Raw genomic sequence first — 27,792 nt, 5'->3', positions numbered from 1 at the left:
CTGCAAAACATGCAGATAGGACAGATAGCAGTGATGATGTAAGCGTGTTGTTGACTTTCCTAGTCTGAATGACTGAGCAAATGATGTGGTGGTGGAGGGGAGGGGGCATCATTAATCCTCGGCGAGTGGTGACCTTCCAAGCGAAAAGGAGGCGTAGTGGGGGATGGGCACTGTTATGACTGGTACTTGGCAGCGTGACAAACTTCTCGCGGCCTTATTTATTTATTTGTTTGCGTCTCGTCGATCCGTTTCCACGAGGGGGGGAAAGAATTGTCGCTCCGCTCTGTTGTGTAACCAAGAAGAATTTTTTTTAAACCAACGACAGAGGACCGCCTTTAGAGATTCTGCTGAACAACCTGTTTTGGGGAAAAAAATAGGTTAGTTGCCATTTTAGCGTTATAGTCTATTATAGTCGCCGAAAGCGAATCACTGTCTCTATGTGCATAGCCAAACGTGCTCTTTAGTCAAGAAGACATACAATATAGGTTCTACCTTCGAAGAAACGGGTTATTTTTGTCTGTAAATTAAGCTATAGCGAGTCGCGCTTTGAAATAACCGTAGTTACAGGCGGCTCGCTTTCGCATGCCAGGTCACCACTGTACCGTCTGAAGCCTTTGCTGGCTTCTTACCGCCGGGCTTTAGCTTTAATAAATTTCACCTTTACCATAGTTAATATATGTCCCAAAACTTCAATTAACGCTATCAATTAAAGCGATAATATGATCTGACTGGGGCACGAGAGACGTGGAAGATATCACCCATTGAGAGGTTTTTATCCACGCAGGTATGAGATTGTAACTACACTGTCATTAGCTTAGCATGCTAGGTTTAGCTAGGTAGCTTGCTGGAAAGTGTGAAGTGGTGAACGCTTGGCGAGTTTACGGCACAATTATAGAGATAAGATGAGTTAAAATTGGCGTAAAACACGAGTGTAAAACAAACAAACTAATGTAAACATAACTGCTGATAATGTGGTGCGTTTCGGTGACCTGCATCACGCCAACCAAACTGTAGTCAGTCTCGCCTGACTGGCGTGTGAGCTGACGGCTACGGCCACCGCCATGCCTGAGTAAATCATGAGAGCACGAATGGTGGCCGGCAAGCTAACGCTTTCGGTCTGTCACGAATGAGCCGTCCCGCCTTTTATTACTGGTGAACTTTCACATACTTAGCAAGAGACGCGGGGTTTTCGAAATGTAGTGCATGCTGATCATGAGCTCAGATTAACGTGGTTGATGACACCTGTGCCCATTTATTTTTTGTTTTATTTTTACAATACTCACAGGCGTTTTGCTCAATCTGCCATTATAAGTGCATTAAATATTTGTTAAGGATTCATAAATAGGATGCTTTGGGAAAATCAGCCCGGCCCACAATTGGGCCAATGAGTTTACTAAGAAAGTAGTTACTAGTTAGTTAGTTACAATGAAAGTACTTTGGCTTGAAACCCTGTTATCCACAGTTCTGTTGACATTTTTCATCTTTTTGTACTACAACCCAGATTGTTTCAGTTTGATTCCGATCAAATAATTCGGTCTGTAAATGTCAAATCACTGCCAAATATATCTTAAAAGAAAACCGAAAATAATTTATAGTTGATATAATCCCTCTAAATCGGAATCTTTTAAGGTCCTTTACGTCAAATTGAACTTAAAAATAAATCAGACTGAATTATTTTAATTATTTTTTTTTTTTTTTAGATTAGATAAAGATGAAAATACTTAATTGATCCAAGCTTGGGAAATTCGGTTGTTGCAGCGACCGCGTACAGGCCTAAAAATCAGGGAAGCAATCAGTCAGATAACAACTTTTAGAAAACAACATATAGTGAGTTTATCTATGGCAAAAGGATAAGTTACAAAGTCCAATGGAGTAATCGCAAGTAGGTAATCTATAGATTACATGAAATGATATTTGGTGTAATCGGCTGTATTTATCAAGCAATGGAGGCAATTGAAGAGCGGAACAACCCCCTTAGAAATAATTAAATAAAGGAACAGGAAAGAAACCTCCAGCAAAACCAGTTAGGTCTAGGAGGACAGGAAAGAGAAACACAAGTCCAGATTACATTTTCGGCCGTACTGTGCTGCGTTAAACACGGCTGCACTGCAATGAGGTTGCTTTGCTTTCGGTTTTAGTGACCTCTCTGAAGGTTGACACAGCCGAGTTGGCGGGGCGCCGTTTGTGAGGTTAAAACAGGACACTTGAACAGCCGCATGATGCTGCACAAACACAGGATGCTGCAACAATGCTCAGTAAATTCTGTTTAAACAAATGTTACTGACGGTTATTTATCAGACTTTCTAAGTAGGTTAAAAAATGATTTATTAATATCTGATTATCTTTACTTTGAACATCAACATGGCTTCACTAAATGGATTTTCCTTTGTCATTTTTGTTTGTTCAGTTTGTTCAGCATTCAAATCATCAAATCAAACTTTACCCATATAGCACTCTTCCTATAAAACATAACACAAAGTGCTTAACATAAAAAAAAGTAAATAATATAAAAACAAGCACGAAAATTAAAGACCTACACACAACCCCCCTGATGGGTATAGACAATGGGAAATAGACAGAAAGGGGCTGCACGGTGGCGCAGTGGTTAGCGCTCTTGCCTCACAGCAAGAAGGCCCCTGGTTCAAGTCCCAGCTGGGGGACATGAAAAATACATCAATGGGGGACCTTTCTGTGTGGAGTTTGCATGTTCTCCCCGTGCATGCGTGGGTTTTCTCCGGGATCTCCGGCTTCCTCCCACTGTCCAAAAACATGCTCCATAGGTTAATTGGCAACTCTAAATTGTCCATAGGTGTGAGTGTGAGAGTGCATGGGTGTGTGATTGTGGATGTTCTACCCTGCGACAGACTGGCGACCTGTCCAGGGCATCCCCTGCCTACGCCCAAGTAGCCGGGATAGGCTCCGGCAGCCCCGTGACCCCGAAAGGGACAAAGCGGTACAGAAAAAAAAAATGAATGAATGAAATAGGCAGAAATCATCACAGGCGAGACAGCACTCAGTTTTGTCCGTCTGCATTATTAATCAGATGTGTACCGCAGACATAAGTGTAAGTGTGTCTGCTGTCTGTGATGCCAAAATGAAGGTAACTTTTTTGTTCACAGCATGGCTAACACCTACATAGTTTGACCAACACGGGTCTCGTGGTCACATCCTTTCAAGGTTAGCCCAGGTGTAGGTTTGGGAGACCCATTCAGATAAAAATTGTGTTTTTAACACGTTCTTGTAGCATTTTTCTGATGATGGGTGACATATATTAAAAAAAAATAGCTTAAAATTGAATTTCTGAGAAGTTCTTTGACACGTGACCCTAAATAAACAAACACCATTAGTTTGGAAAGCCTAAGGACAGGAATAAGAGAAATTTACGTCCATGTGTGTTCATGCTCACCCTTAACCACTCTGACACGTGGAGCTGTTTTAGTTACAACTTCTTTGTAAATCTGCTGATTCGCATTGATTGCGTAACGCTTGAATAGTTATTGTATGTCCAAGAGGGTGTGCTATTAATGTGTCGTCTGCAACCTCTCCAGTGTGTGCGGAGACCCTTAGGTGGTGTGCATTCATATCCTGATCTTTTCCTTGTCTTTTTAGGGCTTAAAGTCAGCAGAGCCATGACGCGTCTCTGAGGACATCTTGATCACATGGGTAAGTATGCCACTGTCAGAACACAACCTATCTGCTGTGTTGAATGGTTTTGATAAGCCGCAGGCTTAAGTTCTTACTGCAAACATGTAATGCTACATTCACACTAGGCATGTGTGATGCGTTTAAGAACGCTCATTTATGAATGGGCATTCAGCCCGTGATGTTCACACCGGACCACTGCGGAGCGACAGAGTATGGCTTCTTTCTCTTTTTGGTAAACAGTGTTTTTACTGTTAACCAGCGCCTGTCCGCCACCTACAGTTGGGAGAGGTTTGGTGCAAAATATCAAAATGGTGCAAATCTTGTGAATCTTGCTCCAGGTTTTTTCTCTCACAGTTCCATTCTGATATTTGAAAGGCTTGGTGTCATAGAATTCTGGCCGGGCCAAAAAAACACAATTATTAATCTCACAGAAGTTGGCACTTGTGTGTTTTGAACAGGACACCGTCCATACATCACTACCAGATTCCAGTCTCTGATTGGTCAGTTTAGTTGTTTGATGTGTTCGAGCAGTCAAAAGCTCAGCTGGTTAAGCTGGTTAGCGTGCATTCAGTGAACGCCGGTTTGTACGTAGAGCCCTAAAATGAATTTGAAAACTTGTGTAGCCACGCGTGAACGTGAAGGTTGTAACGCAGAAGCCAGAAGCACAGGTTTACAGGTGCTTACAGACTTTTGTTTGAAAGTGGCCGCTTGAACGCTGGTGTGAATGCAGCTGAATTTCACATATCAGTCCAACTTTCTCTGACAAATTGCACCGCAAATAAAATTATTAATGTTTACAAAAACATTTTCACAAAGTTTGGACAGGAAAGACCATGTGAAGACAAATAAACCACAGAAGAATATTTAACTGGAAAGCTTACCAGAGGTTTAGACGACAAACAAACAATCCCTACATGACTCCTACATTCTGCAGCGTCTTTTTCCATCCTTTGAAAGGCAGGAATCACAAAACTGCAGTTAGAATCCGTCCGTCCTGCACAATTGTAAAGAACAGACTGCCATTTTTAGTGAATTGTGTCCTTTGAACTAAAGAAGGAGACATAAATATGTCATGTAGCTTATTCAAAGTTACATCAGTCTGTAAATCATTTCAGTAACGATAACATTTATGTTTATTCATTTTGATTCTTCAAATTACTATTACATTTTGTGATAATTAGGGGACATCAGACTGCAGTTTTATTATAATCTTTCGAATAAATGACTAAGTTTAAAGCACATTTTCATAAAAATAAACATTTATTAAGGTATTTTTTGTATTTTCTTATGTGAAAACTCTTAAACTTTTATTATTAACTAATAATTTCTTTGGCAAAATTTGGTGCCTTTTTGCTCGTTTTTTCGGATAAAACTTAATTAAATGTTTTGTATAATTTGTCAGTTCTGAAGGCACGCATGCAAAAGCTTACAATCGAACAATAAAATCTATGTTCCAAATTTTTGGGGTTAGAAACTGAGATGGCTGCAGTTCTGAGCTTTTGCCCCGGGTCCCACAGTCGGTCCCTGGAAAGCGGGGTCAGCAGGGGTGGGGGTGGGGGGTGGCTGCCCTGCAGAGGGAGAGCCGTCACGGGTGCCGTTGTTGCATGGGCTCCATGGGCTGATGACGTTTATCTCATTTTCAGGGAGACAATAATATCAAGTATTAACAGTAGTAACGGTTAAACAGCCGTAACCCAGGTGCAGCTCCCGCTGCAGGACTGAAGTGCACCGGTAGAGACTGAATGATCTGGTCAACCCAGACGCGGCGATGTGCTGCCGGCGCCTCTGAAGAGCTCTCCAAAACATTTAAACCCAAGATACCCGCTCAAAATCATCCATGTTTTCCATGATGTGGCAAAGAATGAGGTCCAGAAAAACGTTGGCGGTTACTCCGCAGCTGGGACGTCAAGGCGCCAAGAGCAGGCGTCAAGTAAATTTGATGTGCCTTAAAAGAGAGGCAGGGGACGCAGATTTGACACTCAAATTGCGTCTGGTGTGAATGCAGCTTTAGGTTACTGTAGCATCGTTCTGTTCTTGAGCACAAAACGCTGGACCTGTTTGTAGAGGCGGGAGTGAGTGGGAAACGTCTTATGACGTCAGTTGTGGGACAATACATTGTTGCTTATGACCCAAAACTTACTGGTAAAACACGAAGGCCAAAGATAGTCTGTGAGACCTTTCAGGCCGTAACAAAGAAACCCACTAACATGAAAGCAAAACAATTCCATTTAGAGTTGAAATTGAAGAGCTATTGGATGTAAGCAGACCAGGAACATAAAGGTACCTGCTTGATAAAAAGGAGTAAACGCTGCCACCTACTGTACCTACTCTACCGTAACTGGGTTTAGGCATGAATGGCAGACGGAGTATTTTATTTGCAGACAGAGATGATGAGCAACAAAGGCCTTAATAGATTTTTGGAACAGTTTGCTACAGTTTCCTCTTAAAATGAAGAGCAAAACAGTCAACATTTTACGAGAATAAAGTGGGACATTTATTTAATAGTTGTTCAAATATGAATTTAGAAGCATTTAAGAGAATAAAGTTGAAAATCTATAATTCAAATGTTTATAACTTTATGATTTAAAAAAAGCAAACAAATGACTAAAAAAGTCACACTTTTATTATCCAAAAAAAGAGGTAATTTGTGATTTAAAAAGTTGTAATCTTACATGGAAAAAGTCTTGCTTTTTTGAAAATATACTGTTTCATTAAACTTTTAACTTTTAACTAAGAAAATGGCACCATACTTGTTTAATGCAGACGAATCAGTGACATGTCACTGACGCCACACTGCCTAAGAATCTCACTGAATCTGCTGTATTTTCTGTGTAACTATACAACTTTATTAAATGAAATTACAACTTTAGCTTAGAGAAAAAGAGACATTTTGGGATGAGGCTTTTACATTGAAAGTGTAGTATTGCAAATCGTGCTGGTTGGGAAAGCTCCATACAGAATGTGCTAAAATATAAAACAGTGGAAGTAACAGAGAAAACTGGGGTTTATGTTAGACTGCTGTGCTTCTCCTGGTTGTTCTGATGTCTCTTGATGTTAAAAGAAGACGTTTTTTTCTTCTTATGGTTGATTCCTTACAGTCTTTCTCTGAATAACCTCCAAGTTGAAAGTTGGCGAGTCTTTCTAACTTCATAAAAACTTGCCGTGCAAAGACATGATTAGCTAGTCTAGTCCAGTGGACGACCAACCCGCTCAAGTCATCCAGTCATGAATGGAAATGAAACAAATTGCACTTGTGCGATTGTTGACTGTCTTATTAGTATTTTTGAGCTGTAGAGGTTAGATGGACTTTCTGACCACCCTGTCAGGACTTGCTGAAGGGCTTCTGCTGATTTCCAGCTTGTTTGGTTCCGTTAGGCTTGGACCTCTGCCTCTGGCGTGCTTGCTAGAGAGGTGTTGACTTCTGCTGCAGGTTGGCAGTATGCAAACAGCAGAGGTTCTGTCCTTTTGTCCAGATCCGCTGTTTATTTACACAGGCCCTTTTTAAACAATGGTTGGTTTTGCATGAACAAATATGGAGGACGGACACAATTACTGTTGGGATTATTTCCAGATGTAGGTTAATGAATGGAAACTGGCGCCCCGCCTGAAGCCAGGAGACTTCTGCAGCCACCAGAAGCAGAGAGCAACAACACACTGCTGTTTCTGTTCAATCTGTTATTATTTTACATATTTCCTGTCTAATTCCTGTCGATATTGAATATTGTAAATAGCTTCCCCCTCTATTCTTTATCGACTGTGTAGAAACGTGATGACAGGAGCTCTGTTGTAAATGGAATAAATAAAGTATTCATTCTGATTCTGTCTAATCAGGTCATTTTTGGCTTTGCCTACATTTTATCTTCAAATGGTGGAGCTGATGGGCTTTTTGGTTTTGTAGCTAACCAATTGTTTAGTAAATAATAATGTGTGTGAGAGTTGAACATCCTTCCACTCCCCAGAATCTGTACTTTTTGTTTCTTTACATTAATAGATGTTTTGATGACATATATCAGGGGTGTCAAACTCATTTTCACCGAGGGCCACATCAGCATAGCGGCTGTCCTCAAAGGGCCAGATATAACTTATACATGTAACTAAATGTAATGAAAAATTAATGTAACTACTCCTTAATGTTAAGTAACTCATTATTTATTTATTATAACTTTTTAAAGTGCCAATTGCAGTTGCATAGAAAACATATGTTTGCTTGTTACTCTAACATAAATCCTTTTAAATTTGATTCTGTCAGGTTAGGTTATATGGACAGAGTTTAAGTCCTAATGTTGCCCAATCTGATATTTCAAGTCCAATTTCCCCTAGATATGAAAAAATACACACCAATTATTATTTTTTATTTTACGAAATTAAAAACTGTTATGCTCTTGTGAGCCACATAAAATGACATGGCAGGCCACATCTGGCCTTGAGTTTGACACATGTGACCAATATGAGGTCTAAAAATACATACCCGTATTTTCCGGACTATAAGTCGCCCTTTTTTCATAGTTTGGCAAGGGGTGCGACTTATACTCCGCAGCGACTTATATTAGAAATAAATTGAAATACATACATTGTTAACCCTCCTGTTATGTTCATTTGTGAGGAACAGAGATGATGTTCCTGGGTCAATTTGATGTATGAGGTATGTTAAGTGTTAAGAGTTTAAGTGACTCAGAGAATCAGCAAACCTTTTTTTACAGTAAGATCTTGAAGGCTAAAAACATAATATTCTATTGATGATCTATAATTTCATAGATTCAGAAATGCAATAAAAATGACTACATTCTACAAATACAGGATGAAAACAGAGTATTAGTTGGACAATGATGCTTCATGAAAGGAATAAATAAATAAGTATAAGAAAGAATTACTGTGAAATTATGAGATAAACAGTCTGCTATGATTGTGTCATATGAGGTTGTGGAACTTACTAGTTCTTGGTCTCAGATTTTGTCAAATAAATTTCCGTCAAAATGCGACTTATAGTCCAGTGCGACTTATCTGTGTTTCTTTCGACTTTATAATGCATTTTTGGGCTGGTGCGACTTATACTCCGGAGCGACTTATAGTCCGGAAAATACGGTACATGGAGTATATTGAAACTCTTTATTTTTTCATTTGTCTTTTGCAGGCTCCTATCCAGTGCTGACCCCATGGTTTAATCACCAGGACTAAAAATGAGCATTAGCAGCGATGAGGTCAACTTCCTGGTTTACCGATACCTGCAAGAGTCAGGTACACTGTGGCTGTGTCATGCCATACATGGGATTATGCTGGTTTACAGTTTTCTATCATAAATGTTGCCCCGTGATCATCTTTTGTTCTATTGTAAAAGGGTTCCCAGTGGTCTTTTTATTATGGTTCTGCCATATTTAGCCAAAATAAAAAAATCTGTGACATAGTTTCTACAGAGTAGCAGTAGTTTATTAGAAATTCAACACTGAGTTTTGGGCGGGACTGTTGAAGTGGAGCAAGCTCAATCCCACTCCCTTTAACGTTACTGAGAGCTCTTTGTTTACACTCTCTCCCGCTAGCTTACAGCCCTCTACCCAACATTAGCGGTGCAACAACAATGGTTCGTAATATTGGAGCTATGCAGCCGTACAGTTTTGAGTTCAGAGGAGGAGAACGAAGACGTACATGGATTTATTTGTCTACATCACAACGGAGCGGCGCAGGAAGCTTGTGGCCCGCCCAGCGTATTCTCTACATCACAAATAAGCTTTTTTTCAAATTACATTTATTTTTGTCTGTTCCTGATTCACAACAAAGAAATGAAAAAAAATACTTAAAACTGCAATTTTGGGCCTAATTGTCTTCATATATGTCCTACATCCTCAAAAAAATTCCCCAGAAACACCAGAAACACGATTTATTATTAGAGTGCCCAAGCTAATACATTTGCTACAAGTCAAAGATGATAAGTTGAATATTTTTACAGTAATTTTGTTGTGATGTGAAAAATACATCATGAGGGACTTAGTAGCTATAAATAGTATAATGGATGTTGTAGATGATCTTTTAGAAGAGTTTGCTAACTTCTTGTTGACTCTGCCGCTGCAGGCTTCTCTCACTCAGCCTTCACCTTTGGCATAGAGAGCCACATCAGCCAGTCCAACATCAATGGAGCGCTGGTGCCCCCTGCTGCCCTCATCTCCATCATTCAGAAGGGCCTGCAGTATGTGGAGGCTGAAGTCAGCATCAACGAGGTCAGTTTCCATCTTACGGTTGTGTGTGTGGAAGAATCGGGCTGTCACCTTTAGGTGTGCCTTCTCTACCACATGACGTCTTTCATCCGAGGATGTTGACTCTCTTCCGTGTAGGACGGGACCCTTTTTGATGGGCGGCCCATCGAGTCGCTGTCTCTCATCGATGCGGTGATGCCAGATGTCGTGCAGACGAGACAGCAGGCCTACAGAGACAAGCTGGCCCAGCAGCAAGCGGCCGCCGGCAGCAGCGCCGCAGCCCAAGGAAACGCCAAGAACGGAGAGGGGGCGGCAAACGGGGAGGAGAATGGCTCGCACGCTCTCGCCAGTAAGCAATTGGCTTTGTAAAAGCAAAGCTGCTGTGTGTTTAGGATGTAAAGCAGGACGCTGTTTTCCCTGGCGTCTTGTTTCATGTTCTTTACAAGTATAATCTAGATTTACATCTCCACCATGAGGCCAAGCTGTGGATGCAAAGCTAGTCTGAGAGAATTCAGTGTTCCAGTTGGAACCTGGATCTCTGAGATGAAACCCAACAGGAGCCACAAAAAACAACCTAAGATTCCAACTGCATATTTGGGTTCAGTAAAATTTGGTTTTCAGTCAAACTCCATTTGTGCTTTGACCATATCAGTCAAAAAAGGCGCCAAACCACAACTCAGTGAGAGCTGAGAGCGCCGCCATCCAAACCAAATGTACGTCCATTCATGTGTGTTACGACATCTATACAACTCCAAACAGTAGGGATGGGGAAAAGGCTCTGTGAAGCAGAAGAAAAACAACAACCTCGACAAAACAAACAACTGTGTCGAAAGCAAACAAGGTAGAAAGAAAAGGAGAGAAAATTTGACAGAAGAGTGTAAACTTTCTAAACTATATATAAAGATACACGTGCAGTAATGGCCTCATAAAAGTGTCCCAAAGCAGGACATAGTTGGAAGAGAGAGAACGGACTAACACCAAGTAATATGGATGCAGAAAATCCTGTCCGTGTTTCTAAAAATAATTGGGTTTTATTTTAGAACTAGGAGATTTCCTGATGACTAAATATGGAAAAAAACAATGTTTTAAATCATTTTATTTAAATATTTGCGTTTTGTTCTATTTATACAGCTTCAAAGTAAGAGAAACACAAAGTAAAAAATAATTAAAGGCCCACTCAAACTTCCAAGCGAGAGCTGGGAGATCCCACTGAATGATCCTGTCCAGCAGGGAGACTTCATCACTGGTGTGTCGGATCGCTGTGAGGGGAACACTGGAGTTAGAACCCATGTAACAGAAATAAACGCCAATACTAACCAACCGAATACTGAATGGATGGATATAAAGCACTAAAGGGGAATTAAAAAGAGAAATAAATAAAAAAACATTTAATACGTTTCAAAAACGTATAAATACATAATGTATAATAATGTAAATAGCAAATAGAATTTCTGCTAAAAGCCTGATTAAGAAGGTAGGTCTTGAGCCTTCCTTTAAAACCATGAACTGTCTGCAGCCCTGAGGCATTCTGGGACACTGTTCCACTGGCGAGGACCGTAATAACTAAATAAAGCCTTGCTGCAGGTTTTGGTTCTAAGTTTAGGACATACCAAGGGGTCTGAATCAGAGGACCTCAAGGTCTCATATTGGCAAATCATGTCAGGGAAACACCAGAGACTGTAAAAACAGTGATAAACAAATAAAAAGAACCTCAAAATCAATACTGAAAAGACGACTTCCTACCTTCAAATGAATGTGTTTACTTTATTAACTGCAACATATTTATCTCCTGTTGATGCTGCTGCAGATTTAAAAAAAAACAAACAATATTTTCTACACACAACTAATTGTTGTCAACCTGACCTCTATTTCAGCTTCTATGCAACACATTTAATCCATGTTTACTTGCACTTTCAGTTGATCTCTTAAGTCATAATTTGCTGCGGCGCAAAAATGTTTCAAGGTTTTTATGGTTCATGGATTTAGTGCAGTTGTTTTATTGCTTCCTCAAAGCGTGTCATTTCCTTTTGGTGTTTGTCTTGACTGAAATTCCCTCGTTGATCGGCCCTCTGTTTACTTAAACACTGTAAAAAACACAACAACAATATTTATCTGTTTAACCGGGGATCAACCATTAAAAAGACACGTCTGCAGGTCAGGTTTTAAGGGAATTCTGCCATATGAGGAGAGAATATATATGCATTCCTGCTTGTTACAAACTAGTCGAATGTGTAATCATCTGAATTTTGTCTTTTCTGTGTTGAGTTCTTCTCAAAAATCTGTTTTTCTTCTATACAACTTCACATTATTAAAAGAAAGTAGGTTAAGGTGTTCTGTGATTAAAAGAAAATCATATTTTCTGTCATTTCTGCTTTGAAAAAGCAAACTTTGATCAACATAGCTGTTTGTTAAACTAAAGGCAGTGGAAGCAGCTGTAGCTGTGTGATAGACAAAAATGGGTTCAAACCCAATTTATTTTTGAGAGGTTCATACATATGAGATGATGCGAGGGGTTGAAAGGTTGCAACTGGGGTATTTCAAGCATGAAGGGAGGTTTTAATGGAAAAACATGTCATTACAGGGAACAGAAAAGCAGTCAGGAGTTACTGAAGGTCAGAAAAGTTGAAACATTTTGTTGTGTCTCTCTCCCTGACGTGCAGATCACCACTCGGAGATGATGGAGGTGGACAGGGATGTGGAGATCCCACAAAACAAAGCCATGGTGTTGAGGGGCCACGAGTCGGAGGTCTTCATCTGTGCCTGGAACCCCGTGAACGACCTGCTCGCCTCAGGGTCAGCATCTACTTTAGTGACGGCAGATCTCTGCCAAAGCTGCTGAATGGATTCAGTCCAGAAAAAGCAGATCACGGTTCAATTCCCAACTGGACTTGATTCAGTGTTTTTTTTATTTCCACATTTCTATTTTCTATTGCTTGGAGTTTTCATGCAGTCGAGTTTTCACTCCAACAAGTTCTTAACATAATGTTTATATATTGCAGACAAATTCCTTTACATTAACCCTTAAACACCATAGATGTGCCTGGCAACACCTGAATAACACACGCTCTTTGACCTACTGCAACTCTTCAGCTTATTATTTCATCTCAGGTTTGCACTAATATGCAACATAAAGTGTTGCATATTAGTGCAAACAGCTGCTTTTCTCTGAAATATTCAATTTTTAAGAACTAATATTTTAGTTTGGACTCACAGTTCAAAAAGCAGGCTAAGTGAAAATAGATCTATTGACTCCACAAATCTACTTTGCACAAACTTTTATGCATTGTATTATACTAAATGAGTACAATGAAACAGATTATTTTACATTAACAGTTTCTTACGACGGAGAATTAAAGACACCATCATAGAAAAAAAATATATATATATATATATATATATATATATATATATATATATATATATGAGGAATGTAGTTGTAAAATTAAGAGTAAAAAAGTCCAAATTTTATGATAATAAAGTTGTAAATTTATTTAATAGTTGTTCAAATATGAATTCAGATGCATTTGAGAGAATAACTTTGTAAATTTATTATTCAAAAAGTCATAACTTTTGATTAAAAAACGCAAAAGTATGAATCCAAAAGTCATACTTTTATCTTTTCTTCTTGTCTTTGCAATTATGCAACTTTATTTTTATGAAATTACAACTTTAGTTTTGACAAAAGCACCACTATTTCCTTGCAAAATTACGACCTTTCAAATAATACATTAATGACTTTATTCTTGTTGAGTTTTTTCCCATAATTTTAAGACTTCCTACTCATATTTATTCATTTTCCTTCATGGCCCTAATGCTCCTGCAGTATCTAAAACAATAGAAGCTTTGTTGTCCTGAAGTCTCTCCACTTGCCGTTGGACGGCGTTGACTTCAACAGGTCTGGAGACTCAACAGCACGGATCTGGAACCTGAGCGAGAACAGCACCGGCGGGTCCACACAGCTGGTTCTGAGACACTGCATCCGAGAGGGGGGGCAGGACGTCCCCAGCAACAAAGATGTCACCTCACTGGACTGGAATGTGGGTGGATCCGTATCTCCCATCATTTTTCTCAGCTCCCTGTTTTGATAGTGAGCCATGGATTTAAACCTCTGTGTTTCCCAGAGTGAGGGAACGCTGCTGGCCACAGGCTCCTACGACGGCTTCGCCAGAATCTGGACGAAAGATGGTAGCACTCCACTCCTTCCTCTGCTCCTGTCTGACTTTGTTACCGTCTGTTCTCTTACGGAATGTTTTGTTTTCAGGTAACCTGGCCAGTACTTTGGGTCAGCACAAAGGCCCAATATTTGCTCTCAAGTGGAATAAAAAAGGAAACTTTATCCTGAGTGCAGGTGTTGACAAGGTAAGGTGGGGATTTCAGCCGTGCTTCTCATTTTGACAACCGCCTTCAGGTGGATGTCTGATGGTTTCCTCATTGAAGAATCAACTGACAGTTATGACTCACACGCACTTTTGGATTTCATTTAATGCTGTCATATTATTGTAACACTCAAATCATCTTTTGATCTGTTAAAGTTTTCCCCAGTGGTCTTTTGATTATGATTATAGCGTTTTTAGCCCATTTTTAGGACAGGGCCGCTGCAGAGCAGCAGAATTTTAGTAGAAATTTGCCGTTGTGTGTGGGGGGTGGGGGGCATTGGTGCAGAGAAAGCCCGCCCCCACTTCCTGCCACCCGTAACAGAGCTCTCTGTTTTCACACCCTCCCTCTAGCTTACAGCCCCCTCCAACCTAACATTACCAGTGCATTAAATATGGCGAGCAATGTTGGAGCCGTGGCGTTTTGAGCGTGATGCAGCTCAGACGTCATTTCTAGTCGTCTACAAGCGGATGCATCTGATTGGAGCAGAGCAGGGAGCTCATGCTCCGCCTAGCGTTTTTTCAAAACCACCAATCTGATCATTTTGTGTCTGCTTTTGATTCACTATGATTTGAATAGAGAAATACTTAGAAACACAAATTGAAGCTTAATTTTCTTCATTCGTGTCCTCCACTGGGAGTAAAATGCCTCAAGAACATGTGAAAAACAACACCAAAAACACCATTTTCATTAGTCTCTTTAAGGTCCTTTAAGATCAGAGACATTCTTTTGAAATACCATAACGTGCCAGCCCTGCCACCTATAGCTAAAGATGACAAGCCCCGTCGTCATCTTGTCTTCAAAAAGATCTCTGCTACTTTATACAGATTCTCAAATCCGTTTTCATCCAAGCTTTACTTCATGTTCCTAACAGAACAAACCTCTTGTCCCTTTTAGACAACAATCATCTGGGACGCTCACACTGGAGAAGCCAAGCAGCAGTTTCCTTTCCACTCGGGTGAGTGACAGCAGTCAGCCGCTTCCTTCCAGAAGACTTTTAAAGTGACAGTTAGTATTTATACAGATGTTGCCTTTGGCTGAGACGCCACTGAAGGGAAACAAAAGTCTGTGTTTGTCATCGAGTAGTTCCTTACCTCACGCCTGATACGTTTGATCTTCTACAGGCGTGTGGAAGAAATAAAAGCACACACCTGTCAGAACGGAGGTTTTACAGAAGGTCACACACAAGAGCCGGTTCATATGGTCTCCTAAAATTAGGTCAAGTGCCAGTTAGGCATTGTGGTCCTTCATTCCGTGAAAGGTGAGCCAATCCAAGGCACTTGATGGATTTATTCAGGGCTCTATCTGTCTGACAGCAGAGCATTCAGGTGTGAGTTACAGAAGCAAAGGAAAGATGTCAGCAGCCACCAAAAGAGACCTTTTACCCTTTCCCAAGTTAACCTTTCCTGGTGACCTCTCCCTGATTGACAGGCGGCAGCTGCTGCTGCTCAGAGAAGGAACGTTGTGGAAAGTTCTTCTCAGTACCAGACAGGGCAGTGCAGAGGAACCGCCAAAAGCTTAGAAAGTTCCAGCAGGCTTCAGTTTACATGTGAAGGCAATAAAATGGCTTCTTCTCAACTAACCACAGTTTCTGGATCATGCTGACTTTTGAGCCTAATACGGACACTTTACATCCACTGTCAAGCATGGTAGTGGAATTATCATGAATACCATATTTTGCTGCTGAATCACAAACTCTTTTGTGCTTTGGAGTGGAAACGCCACAGAAAAACAATCAGAACCACAAGAAATCTAGAAAACAAAGAATTAAATTGAAATTGAAGCTTTTTAGATCAACAAAGCAAAGTCTGAAGTTTTGTTTAGCATTAATGAACTGAAGCCCAAATAGATGCTGCCAAAGTAATAGTAAGGGACTCAAAGTATACCAAAGGTTTCTTTAACAGCCAAAGGAAATGAAGACACGATTGTGTTTTATTCTGTTTTTTCTGATTTGTTTCTCTTTTTTATCCTGACTGTAAAAAAGAACAATTTTTAGGAAGAGCTACTTGTTAGCTAAGTGTTTAAAACTCTGACTTGATCCGTAATTACATTTTCTGTGGGAGCTACCTACTTGTGATGGTGACAGTCTGTGTAGCCCCCCCCCCCCCCCCCCCCCCCCCCCCCCCCCCCCGCCCTGCCGCTGCAGCAGCAGCAGCAGCATCTCTGAGCTGTCCGGGTCTCTCAACAGCTCCTGCTCTGGACGTGGACTGGCAGAGCAACAACACATTCGCCTCCTGCAGCACCGACATGTGCATCCATGTGTGCAAGCTGGGTCAGGACAGACCTGTCAAGACCTTCCAGGGACACACGGTATGACAGCACTCACAACGCTCGCTCAGCAGGAAGTAGACAGAAGCGCTCCACTGCTCTGACGCCCAGCACCGCACTACAAGTGTTGGCACAGGATCACGCGTGTGTGCTTTTTCTCGATCTTCTTGATGCACTTTGATGAAAAATGAGACTAGGATCTCTTTGCTTTGACTTAAAAAGGTCTTGAAAATGATGTTATTGGGAGGAATATTGATCACTGGCTTAAAGGAAAATTAAACAGCCAGATGAGTCATTTGAATGAAGTTAAGATGCAACATCAAGTACTTGGAGTCAAAGGGCCCCTGGAGACTTTTCAGGGTTTTGTAGTTGGATCTTGACTCACTCCTTTGTTTGGGAAAACGTGACTAGTGCATACTAATATAGCTCTATTTTAGTTTGCTCGACAGCCCAAAGCATTTCCTAGTCACAGTCCCATTCACTGCTCTGCTGATTTACATGGCGCCGTCTTATAACCACCAGGAGCAACACGCCCAAGCACACTTTAACACTGGCAAAGCGAGAACCGAGCCAGCGGTTCTCCAACCAGAGAATCAGTGATTCTCCAGTCGACCGCTCTACCTTTGCACTTCGGCCATTAGAAGCACCTGCAATTAACGACTGCAGACAGTCAACATTTTCTGTCTCTACACTCAAAGTTATTAAAATAAATACTTGTGCTGTTGATTTGACACTTTCTTACCCTTTTTTTGTTGGATTTTCAGCTTAAAGGCCCGTCTCCGATCATCCTTTGATCTATTGTATAAGTGTTGCTAGTGGTCTTTTAATTACATGCTGTTTATTGCCAAAATCAAAAAGCCTGTCTCTGCAGAGCTACAGTAGTTCATTAGTTGTGGGCGGGCCGATTGTCCCAGATCAACCCCGCTCCACTTTCCCTCCCCGTTGCTGAGAGCTCTCTGTTTACACGCTCTCTCAGTAGCTTCCAGCCCCTCACAACCCTAACCGGTCCAATAGAAAGAGCGAGCCATATAGTAGCGGTCTAGCTGTGCAGTTTTGCGCCATATGCCAGCTCAAAACAAGGACGTCCATCACATGGATCTAGTCGTCTGCAGCTGGATGCATCAAAATAGCATTTTTTCCTGTTTTTTTTTTACAACGATTTGAATAAAGAAATACTCAGAAATGCAATTTTAATCTTAATTTTCTTTAAATGTCGGAAAAATGCTAGAAGAACACGTTAAAAACACCAAAAACCTCATTTTCATCTCTTTAATTGTTTTACTCAAGAATCCTATATTTCTGTTCATTTCTTTATACTAGTGGCTTAAAATGAAACACTTTTCAATCAGTAACCTATACCATATTTATTGCCAAATTGGCTGGAAAATGTGGGACGACCTTCATCTTCAGCCTGAGCTGTATCCAAAGGTTTTTCATGTTAATAATAAATAAATACCCAAATCATTTATACAAAAATGAAGATTCAAACAGACATTAGAATTTAAAATCCCGCTTTGTACAGCAGGATTTCTTTGTGTGAAAGAGCTTGTTTAGTGCAAAAACTGGATGTTTTAAAGCTTTTTATCCAAGCGGCTCCAGTTAGTTCTGTTGCTGGCATGTGCACAACAGGCAGTGGTACCAAGAACTCAGAACCAGAAAGAAAAGAGCGTCTACTTTTTGTAGGAACATTTCAGTAATGCATGTCACAATGTTGACATGTTTCTCCACGTTCATGTTTAGAACTCCTGAACAAAATGCAGTGTGACAGTAAGGGGGCAGGGAATCTCACAGACAGCCGTTTCGTTCCGTCTGGATGCAGAAATGCAGCAGTTCTGAGCTCTGTCCATATAGAAAAGTCCCAGAAGAGAATGTGAAGTTTCATATTCTATTAGCATTATCCTGGTGCTCTTCCTGTCTTCCTCAAAGGCCGTCTGGCTGGTGTTTGTGTGAACTGACAGGATTCAGAGGCGACAGCTCGGCTCCCTGAAGCGCATCAATACACAGTTCTGCTTCCTGACCACCTCACGCCTGCGGGGCGTGACCACTCCCATAAGTTCTATTCACAGCTCTGTCAGGAAGGCTTGGCGGGAGCCTTTAGGGCTGTGAATTACTGCGATCGCACCTCAGATTGATACAGTTCTGATCCGACTGGCCCAGCTATCCGGCAGCTTTTAGGCTGCAGCACATCAAAGACTAGTAGAGGGTGAAGCCGCCATATTTGCTCTGCAAGGCTTGTTTTTCAGCATTACAGTCGTTCATCTCTCCTTTATGTCATCTAATTAGCTTGACTAAACGTAACAGTTGTTGGTTTCAACTTAACTGATGGTCATCTTCATCATTGTTTATTTTTATTTAGCTGCTGTTTGGGTCAAAAAGTCGACACTGTCAACTCTAAAGCCCTGCTAGAGATTTTTTTAAACTGGATAAATTCTGTTGTTCATCCAACCGTTGCCTCCCTCTCTCTAGAATGAGGTCAACGCCATCAAGTGGGATCCCACCGGCAGCCTGCTGGCCTCCTGCTCCGACGACATGACCCTGAAGGTCAGTCCTCCCACACCGCGGTTCCGCCGAGCCGTTCCACCGAGCCGTTCCACTCATGTCTCCCTCCTGTCCGCCTGCAGATCTGGAGTATGAAGCAAGACTCGTGTGTTCATGACCTCCAGGCCCACAATAAAGAAATCTACACCATCAAGTGGAGCCCCACGGGCCCCGGGACCAACAACCCCAGTGCAAACCTGATGCTGGCCAGGTAAAGCCAGAGGAAAGGAGGCGCTTTCATCGTGGAACAGCAGCCCACATCTTTTTTGTTTTGTTTTTGTTTTTCTCACAGCGTACTTTGATGGCCACCTCCAAATGTCAAGTGGGGGCAGTAAAAATAAAAATGACAAATAAGAGATTTCTGAATAGATCAACAGCTGATGGCCCAAACACATGAAGCGCCAGGACAGAAAGTTCTGTCATATTTCTGTCTATCATTTTTGAAGTCGCCATGTCAATCATTTTCTGACCCTAAGGGTAAATGGAGACACCTGGAACTCTTGAATAAAATGTTGTTCATATTTTAGTCCAAAATGAAGGTGACATGAGAGCAAAGCACTGCAGAGAGAAATAGGAGCTCCGTCAAACATTTAGTCAATATCTTTGGAGTCCGGGGAGAAACGATTTTCACGAATCATTTCAAGCTACACATTTATCTTTAAATACGATTTTTTGGTTTTATTTTAAAGGATTGTAAATTTGAGGAAACAACAGGGTTTGCGTTGAATTACATGTTTTTTTTCTTTAAAAGGGTCGTTACACGAGTTTCCTGTCACATCCGGCCGACAGGAAGTGTTTCTTGACTGATGCCGCAGACCTGACTTTGGTTTTATGTTTCCTTTCCGCAGCGCGTCCTTCGATTCAACAGTGCGTTTGTGGGACGTGGAGCGGGGCGTGTGCATTCACACCCTCACCCGCCACCAGGAGCCGGTCTACAGCGTGGCCTTCAGTCCCGACGGCAAGCACCTCGCCAGCGGCTCCTTTGACAAGTGTGTCCACATCTGGAACACCCAGGTCTGCGTCGGACGGATTCACGGCGAAAAGAAGCGCTTCCTGTCTGGGCTGCTTCCAATTCTGCTGTTCCTTCTTTTTTGTCTTCAGACGGGGGCTTTAGTTCACAGCTACCGAGGGACAGGGGGGATCTTTGAGGTGTGCTGGAACGCCACGGGGGACAAAGTTGGAGCCAGCGCATCGGATGGATCGGTGAGTTTTCTCTCTGCAGCCTGTTGGAGTGTCCTGCTGGAAACACTGTTGACCTATGTCATTGGAAATGTTTGGATGTCTTCAAATTCCCTCACTACTCACTACTTAGTGCACTATATGTACAAAAATCTGGATGAAATGGTCATTTCCCACAATGCACTGAATTTGAATGGTTTGTCGTGTGGAAAAATGTATATGAATTTATTTATTATAAATCAATCAGCCAGTTTTCATCATCAGAACACAGTGGATTCATAAAACATCTTACTGATAAGGATATTAATTTGGAGAATGGGTGACGTAAAAGAAAGAGAGAAAGAAAAGTAGTGAACTTTTGTTTGAATTAGATTGAAATCCAGAGCATTGTGTAGTCGTTTAGGGGTTATGGAGCAGTGAGGGAATTCGGTCACACAGCCAGTTTTAAGACTTTTAAGACCAACTCCAATAAAAATCATGTTTTTTGTTCTTATGGCATTTTTCTGATGCTGGATGTTACGTCCCTCTTCTGGGAGGAGGGAGAAAATAGGTAACATAAAGAAAAAATTAATAACCGAGCGGGGTTCAAGTCTGCCACACAGCCGTTTATTCGGGCGACGCACATTAAAAACCAAGTAAACTAAAGGAAACTCACAAAAAAAACACCAAAGGTGGAATTAATGATAATGGTATTAATGATTAATGGTAGTTAAACTCTCAGGCTTTATAGCAAGAAAACTGTTACAGAAACGCCAAACACAAAATTATTCAAAATGCAAACAAAGACCACAAGAGTAAATGTAACAAAAGGACAAAACCAGAATCAAACTAAGAGGGAAACCAGAGGGTTTCGCAGGCTAAGGCCAGGCACACAGCAGGGGCAGGCTGGAGAAACAAATTCCTCTAAGGAATTCAGCTGCTACTGGAGCAAAGCTTTTAAAGCGTCCCTCCCAGCCAGGCGATTGGAAACAACCTCAATCAGCTCTGCAGGGGGGGCGGAGTCAGCATCTGTGCAGGAGCTGGAACTCAAACGTATGTACATAAACACGCACATGCAGACACGACCAGGGGTTGGAACAATGGAGGACATAAATGAAGAAAACTCTGCTAACATTGCATTGCTGAGTATTTCTTTAGTCAAATTGTTGTGAATCAGGAGCAGACGGACAGATGCCGTTTGAAAATGGTTGGATTTGTGGTGTAGAGAACGCGCTGGGAGAGCCGCAAGCTCCCTGCTCCATTCTGATGCAGCCACTGGTAGACGACTAGATCACTGGACGCCTCTCCTCGTCCAAACTAGCGTCTGGCTCAGAACTGTCCTGCTGGATGGCTCCACGATCACTCTCCATTTCTGTTGCATCGCTACTATTAGGTTGGGGGAGTGAGGGTCATTTTGGCTAAAAATGGCATAATCCTAGTTTAAAGACCTCTTTGAAAATAACCAAAAAGATGATCAGAGCGGGTCTTAAACGTGTGACAGCACAAGCTGAAATGACACAGAGTGCCACAAGATGGCGCCACAAGAACAGAAAACACAAACACTGCTGAACATACAGTAAGCCTATGTTTTCAGTTCAATCTTTTGCTTGTTCGTCCATTCAGATTTGAGGGATGAGGAATGCTGGCAGAAGGCTAATCACAAACAGGAACCAGTGTTTTCAGGCTCCGATTTTCTGTGATTTTCAATAATAGAAAGCATACTACAAGCGTCTTCAGCAATGGCAAAACAAATACAGGAAGAAAGAAAGGACAAAAAGAGGAAAGGTTTGCTCTTTTTTTTGCATCACTTCTTTTTCAGTTCATCTGCTTTTTACTGATACTTCAAAGTCATGCTGTCTGTCTGCGATGGGTTGATCCCTTTCAGAGAAACACACACATACGGAAGCTTCCTATGAGCTAGTTTGAATCTGAAGCGTCTGCTGGGCTGTGTAACATAAAATATGTAAATGAAGACGCACAAAGGGGCTCCAGGGCTCCAGACTAACTTTTTTCACGAGGAGCACTGTGGCCCCCAACTGAAAATTTTAGGGGCACAACCAGAAAATTTAGGGGCGCATACTGTAAATCAACATGCTAACCAGATCTACTAATTTCCACTGTATTATGAATAAATACTTTAAGAATAGATGCAGAAATTACAATGTGCTGTTTCAAATTCAGTGTCACATTTTATTCTGCACTTTTGAAGATGCAACAACGAGGTAAACTGACATCACCATCGCTGTCATGACAGTACAAATAGTAAACAAAATACCATACATTCAGAATAAAAAAAGTTTTGAGTAACAAAGTGATTACCGTAGTAACCTTTCGGTCATTTCACAGTTTCAAACAATACTTAAATGTATGTAAACATTAGGGGATGGAAATACATGTTGGCTACACCAAATAGGTGCAACCAAGATGCACAATAAGCGTGTTTGAGATCACCCAGGTGAACTCAACGCTGCGCAGATCATCTGGTGTGAGACGTATATTTTTGTTTTTGCTCCATCACCTGTCAATCAAAACAAAAATATCACGAGAAAGGGGCGGAAGCAAGACCCCAACTTGAGCGAACGCAGCTGGAAATTTAGTACTGAACTGACTGAAAGCTGCCGTACTGACTACAAAACAGTGCATTATGGGACATGTGTCCTGATGGGTTTTTGTAGTTCACTGATCAATTAAAATAATTTAAAATACCAACTGATTAAAAAAAGGCTACATCCAATACAAAACATTAAAATAATTATAAAAGATGTAATATCACAGATCATACTTAGGGGGAGAGGAATATTAAACTAAATTGAATGTTAAGGACAACTCCAACTTCCTGTTCTCCTTCAGTCTCGCTGCAGCTTCGCCTTTACCCCCCCCCCCCCCCCCCCCCCCCCCCCAGGGTGCTGGTTCATCTTAAACACGTCTGTCGTTGCATTTTCCACACGTTTTTAAATGTGTCTAAGAATAAATCTTGTTGTCGCTCACACGTGTTTAATGTTACAGCCCCGTTAGCTGTCACGCATGTACGTGTGGGACATTTATTCTCCTCAGCTGCCCCGACTCCCGCGGGACGGGAGCGGTGTGCTGCCGTAACAGCCGCGCATGAGAACCGTGGTTTGCTTCGCGAGTTTGAGACCCCTGCTGTACACTCTGGCACTGGGACACTAGCCGCAGGTCGGAAGAACGAATCAATAGTCCGCTTGCTCATAGCTCAGATGCACATATGAGGTTGTGATGATATTTGTCTCCGTTTCCTTCCCACGGATGTTTACGCGCACTCAATTGTCTCCAGGCCCCGCCCCCTCCACATATTTTAGCCACTTACAGTGGCTTTCCCTATTCTTCTCACACGCATTGGCCGCCTCAGGCATCACTCAATGACACGCGAGTGTGTGCTCGCGTGTGCTCTAGTCTCATGAGTATTCGCGCGAGTGTGTGTGTCTGTCTGCGCGTGTGTGCGCTCGCGTCTCATTGATTATTTCATTGCTCATTTCATAGATCATTGACGTGCCCCTTCCACGTTTAATGTATAAAAAATACGGAGGGTGGGGGAGGCAAATTTACTGGTAGCACATGTGCGACTGGATGTAAAATTCAGTGGCACACTCTCAAATTTTGGTCGCAAAATGCGACCAAATGGTCGCAGTCTGGAGCCCTGGGCTCTGTTTTTATTTATATCTAACTCCAAACAGGCACCATCCTCATAAATGCTTTTAAAACCACAATATGGAAGTTGTATTTGTTACTGAAACCTTTTTATCATTAAGACATGATAAAAAGGTTTTAGTAGCAACAATTACAGGAGATATCTGGAAAAAAATCAATCCTAGCTTTTTGAAAATAGTTTTTCTAAGAAATCGTCACAGTTAAAAAACACCTTTTTGACGCCAAAAAGTGTATCCTTTTCTGAGATTTTAAACAAACTAAACTGAACTAAAATGAGGTTTTTCTGAGACTCGCTTTTGCTTTAAAGTCATTGACTATTAGGGTTGGGCGATGTCCCTTAGATTGGCAGTTGACGATGTTTGCAGATGTTTCCCTATTGACTATTATATATAGAACTGGACCAATCGCGTGTGACGTCGCGCATAGAAAATGTCTTCCTTCCGGTTCCAACCAAATGAAGTCGCCATTTTTCTGCCATATGTCCGTCGCCATGTTGGAACCAGTCTACATTTCTATGGCAACCACTCTCTCCAATCAGGAGTGAGCACGTTAGAAGTTTCTAACTTCAATAACTTGCATTACAGCAAAAACATCATGAAAAAAGGGATAATAATAATATTAACCCTTGTGCTATCTTAGATGACCCCACCCTTACATTGACGTGTTCTCCCTACCATGACAAAGGTGGATAAAGGTGGAAAGATTTCATGTAATCCATGGACACCAGTGAAGATCACAAATCATTAAAGAAAAAAGGTTCAGAGCACTGTCTAGTGGGTCTAGATGACCCAACTCCCAATGTTAATGTGCCTAGGATAGAACAAGGGATGATGGATTGGAGTTTTCTGGACTTTTCCAGACGCTCAAAGTGCTTAAAATGTGTCCATTATTCAATCATTCCAGAGTTTCCCAAGGGACAGCGGCAGTTGACTGGGGGGAGTGGGGGGGGGGTCGATCCGCCGATCATTGGCCGACCTGCTCAACCACCTGAAGCACTGCCGCCCCAAATTATTAGCAAGAAGATGTTAATAAAAAGTATTAGAGCCAGAATGGTAATTCTGATGACTATGACTGAGTTATAGTAAATGTTTATTTATCATAAGTCTGTGGGGTTTTGGCTTTTTGGATCCAGCGGGTACTTCCTGTTTGGAATATGAGGTCAATAAGTCTAGTTTTCCTATAGAGTAGTGGATGTTGACGTCAGCCATCGTTATGGCTGCTTCTGTTGCATCAAAGGCTAAACCATGACAGGAAAGGAAGAAGCCGTCTGTTATTTCCAAACAGCTACAGAGTCTTGAGACTATTTCTGTCTTTTCTGCATTTGCTGTAGTCAGGTCAAAGGGCATGCTTCTCATAATACCGCGTGCACAGGAGTTACTTCCTCACTCAAACCACCCCTGTGAGGATCTGCCCTCTGGTTTAAAGCTCCGTTCCCTGCTTGCATGCAAATACGCATTATTTCTTTTCTTTGCTGAGGCTATTCAAATGCCCCATGCTCCAGTTAAAGCTCTGTATCTGTCCTTTTCACTCCCCAAACATGTGTTTCTTCCTGCCAAATCGTCTAGATGAACCAAAAGGACCCAAAAAGTGCACATCTAGATGCCGGTTTCACCAGGCAACAGTCCCACAACTCATGTTGCAGAGCATTTAGCCATCCAATACGAGGAACAGTTTCAGATTTCAGGATCAAATTCTTGGTCCTTTCTTTTTGTTGTCTGTCGAAATATTTGTGTGCATACAAACCAGTTTTTTCAACGCATTTAAATAGTTACAACTTAGTGGAGAGATTTTAAATAAAGACTGTTTTGCAGAAAGGAAAAGGTTCAGAGCAATAGTGTGGGACAATCGTGTCGTCAAATGGCTGCAACCGTCTTCTTTTTTTGTCGTCTTCCTGTTTTGTAGGTGTGCGTGCTAGACTTGAGGAAATGACGCTGGTGTGGGGGAGCCAGCCATGGACCGACTACGAATGTGTACATAGCCAAATGACTGTCTCTGCCTGTCTGCCACACTGCTGTAGTCCTCTCAGACGCCATGGTTCGCCGGAGCGCCCCCCGCCCGCCACCGCCCACCTCCATGCACTCATTGTCCGCTCAGCGTTTCTCCATTTCCAGCTGCCGCCCCACACACCTGCAGGAAGGGGAGCTCCGTCAAACCAAAACTTCAGGATTCTTCTAGCTTTGTCTCTGCTGTTGATGGGTGCACATTGCATATGTCAGCATTTGGTGTCCCGTGGACATTGTGCTGTTTATTTTTGGACTTCACCGCACCCTATAGCAGCCGTGTGGCATGCGTGGGGTGAGAGAGAAGAGCAGGGTGGATGAGAATATTCAAAGTGCTTCTCTGAGAGGTCTCTTTGTTCGCATGTCTGTGTTGTTACTCCTTTTTCTTTGGAATATGCAAATGTCCTGCTAGCAATTCTGTGAGCTTCAGGTGATCTGTGGCACAGCTAGCCAAGCCTGAGCTCTTCCTGCTTCTGTGGCGGCCTCCTCGTCCAGATGCTGCAGTCGCTGCAGATTATGCAGTCACTGTGGATCCTGCAGTCACTGCAGGATCTGCAGACACAGTAGATGCAGCATACGCTGCATCTACTGTGTCTGCAGATCCTGCAGTGACTGCAGATGCAGCATGCGCTACAGAGATGCCGCAGTTGCTGCTGTGGTCGACCCTTGTTTGTGTTTTAACACACACCAACTGTGGAGACTCTGAGAGCGGCGTGCTGGGAGTCCGTACGGCTGTTTTTGCCTCTTGGTTATAAAGCAGGATCACAGCAAAACACTCGAAAGAAGTAAACTGCAAAAGAGCAGAAGTTCACATGCAGGCGGCTTTGCTAGCAACTGTAATGATGCTTTAAATACAGGCTATAGTTCAAACCCAGAGCTGTGTTCAGTTTAGCCATCAGCCGATGTTTTGACAGTCGCCGGTTCGCCTAAATTGGATTAAAACTCCACGTCATTCATATTTACCGACAAGAATGCTAGCTGTTGCGTTTTGCTTTTGCTAAAGAGCTTCCGGCTAAAAACGTCAGCCGTTTGGCGTCTGCTTTACTGTCAGAATCTGGGAGCGTCGTACGGCCTGCAGTTTCTACGGCACATTTTCACAGAGCCTTGCAGTTTTGGTCCGGTTTTAGCAGGTTTCCGAATTTGAAAACTTGGCGCAGTAGCGCATCGACATGATCTCACACTTCGCTGGGATCGTCTGAGCAAGTCGTTCCAAAGCGCTCGGCTGCAGGCGCTTCAGCATCTCACCAACAGCATCAATCACTTAGACAATTATGGAAACTAGAGCAAAAGCCAAATATATAACCTTTGCAACCCTATTGTGATTTTTTTTTCTTTTCTTTTAATTGATCAAAACAGATGTGCAGCTTTCTGTCATTTTCCACAGTGATCCCTGGGATTTTCCTCACAGGAGGCGGTGTCCTGTCCAAACCGTCAGGTCAGATTAGCTAAACGTGTCTAGGTTGGAGGAGGAGGGGGGTCATTCCAGCATCGACATTTACGGTTTTTCCAGCAGATCAGTCCCGTACAGATGTTGCAGCTGCAAAACGGTGTTTTCTAATGTTGGTTTTTAAATGCTGAGCTTTTTACGCCACGTTTCGCTTTTCCGTTCCCCGACGTACTAACTTTTCTTCTATCTTTACTATGTTGGAGAGCCCTCAAAGGTTTTGTACGCGTCAAAACTTTTGTAATTTTGATTGATTTGTAGATACATACTATAAAACGAACAAAAAAAATGAAAAAAATAAATAAAAAAAGACGGGACAACTTTAATGGTTGGTGTATTATAACACAACATGTAAATACCAATCTTCAGATGTTTTTTTTGTCTCCCCCCTGGCCTACATTTGACTCAATTTGTCTCTCACTATGTGGACTGCAGCCTCCTGATCAGACTGTTGTAATATTACTCAGATCTCAAGGTCTAGAATAAAGTCTATTTTGATAATATCTGTGGT

At 41.9% G+C, this 27,792-nt stretch overlaps 1 protein-coding gene across 2 annotated transcripts; it reads left to right on the top strand.

Moving 5' to 3' along the window:
• The first annotated feature begins 172 nt into the window (after positions 1–172).
• Positions 173–27,784, top strand: LOC101165003 (F-box-like/WD repeat-containing protein TBL1XR1). Of its 2 annotated transcripts, none has more exons than XM_023965075.1 (16): positions 173–377; positions 3,610–3,663; positions 8,777–8,880; positions 9,709–9,854; positions 9,969–10,179; positions 12,491–12,623; positions 13,726–13,867; positions 13,952–14,015; positions 14,092–14,189; positions 15,102–15,162; positions 16,393–16,514; positions 18,939–19,013; positions 19,094–19,221; positions 19,859–20,024; positions 20,112–20,213; positions 25,740–27,784. In XM_023965075.1, the coding sequence occupies exons 3-16, from the start codon at positions 8,823–8,825 to the stop codon at positions 25,764–25,766; spliced, it is 1,533 nt and encodes a 510-aa protein (XP_023820843.1). In that variant the 5' UTR covers positions 173–377; positions 3,610–3,663; positions 8,777–8,822; the 3' UTR covers positions 25,767–27,784. The 2 variants fall into 2 exon arrangements, with proteins under 2 accessions (XP_023820843.1, XP_023820842.1); XM_023965074.1 differs by lacking the exon at positions 173–377 and adding an exon at positions 421–784.
• The last annotated feature ends 8 nt before the right edge of the window (positions 27,785–27,792 follow it).

Source organism: Oryzias latipes, chromosome 17 (genome assembly GCF_002234675.1).
Source record: "Oryzias latipes chromosome 17, ASM223467v1".
NCBI lineage: Eukaryota > Metazoa > Chordata > Actinopteri > Beloniformes > Adrianichthyidae > Oryzias > Oryzias latipes.
This window is presented reverse-complemented; position numbering and strand designations above follow the sequence as displayed.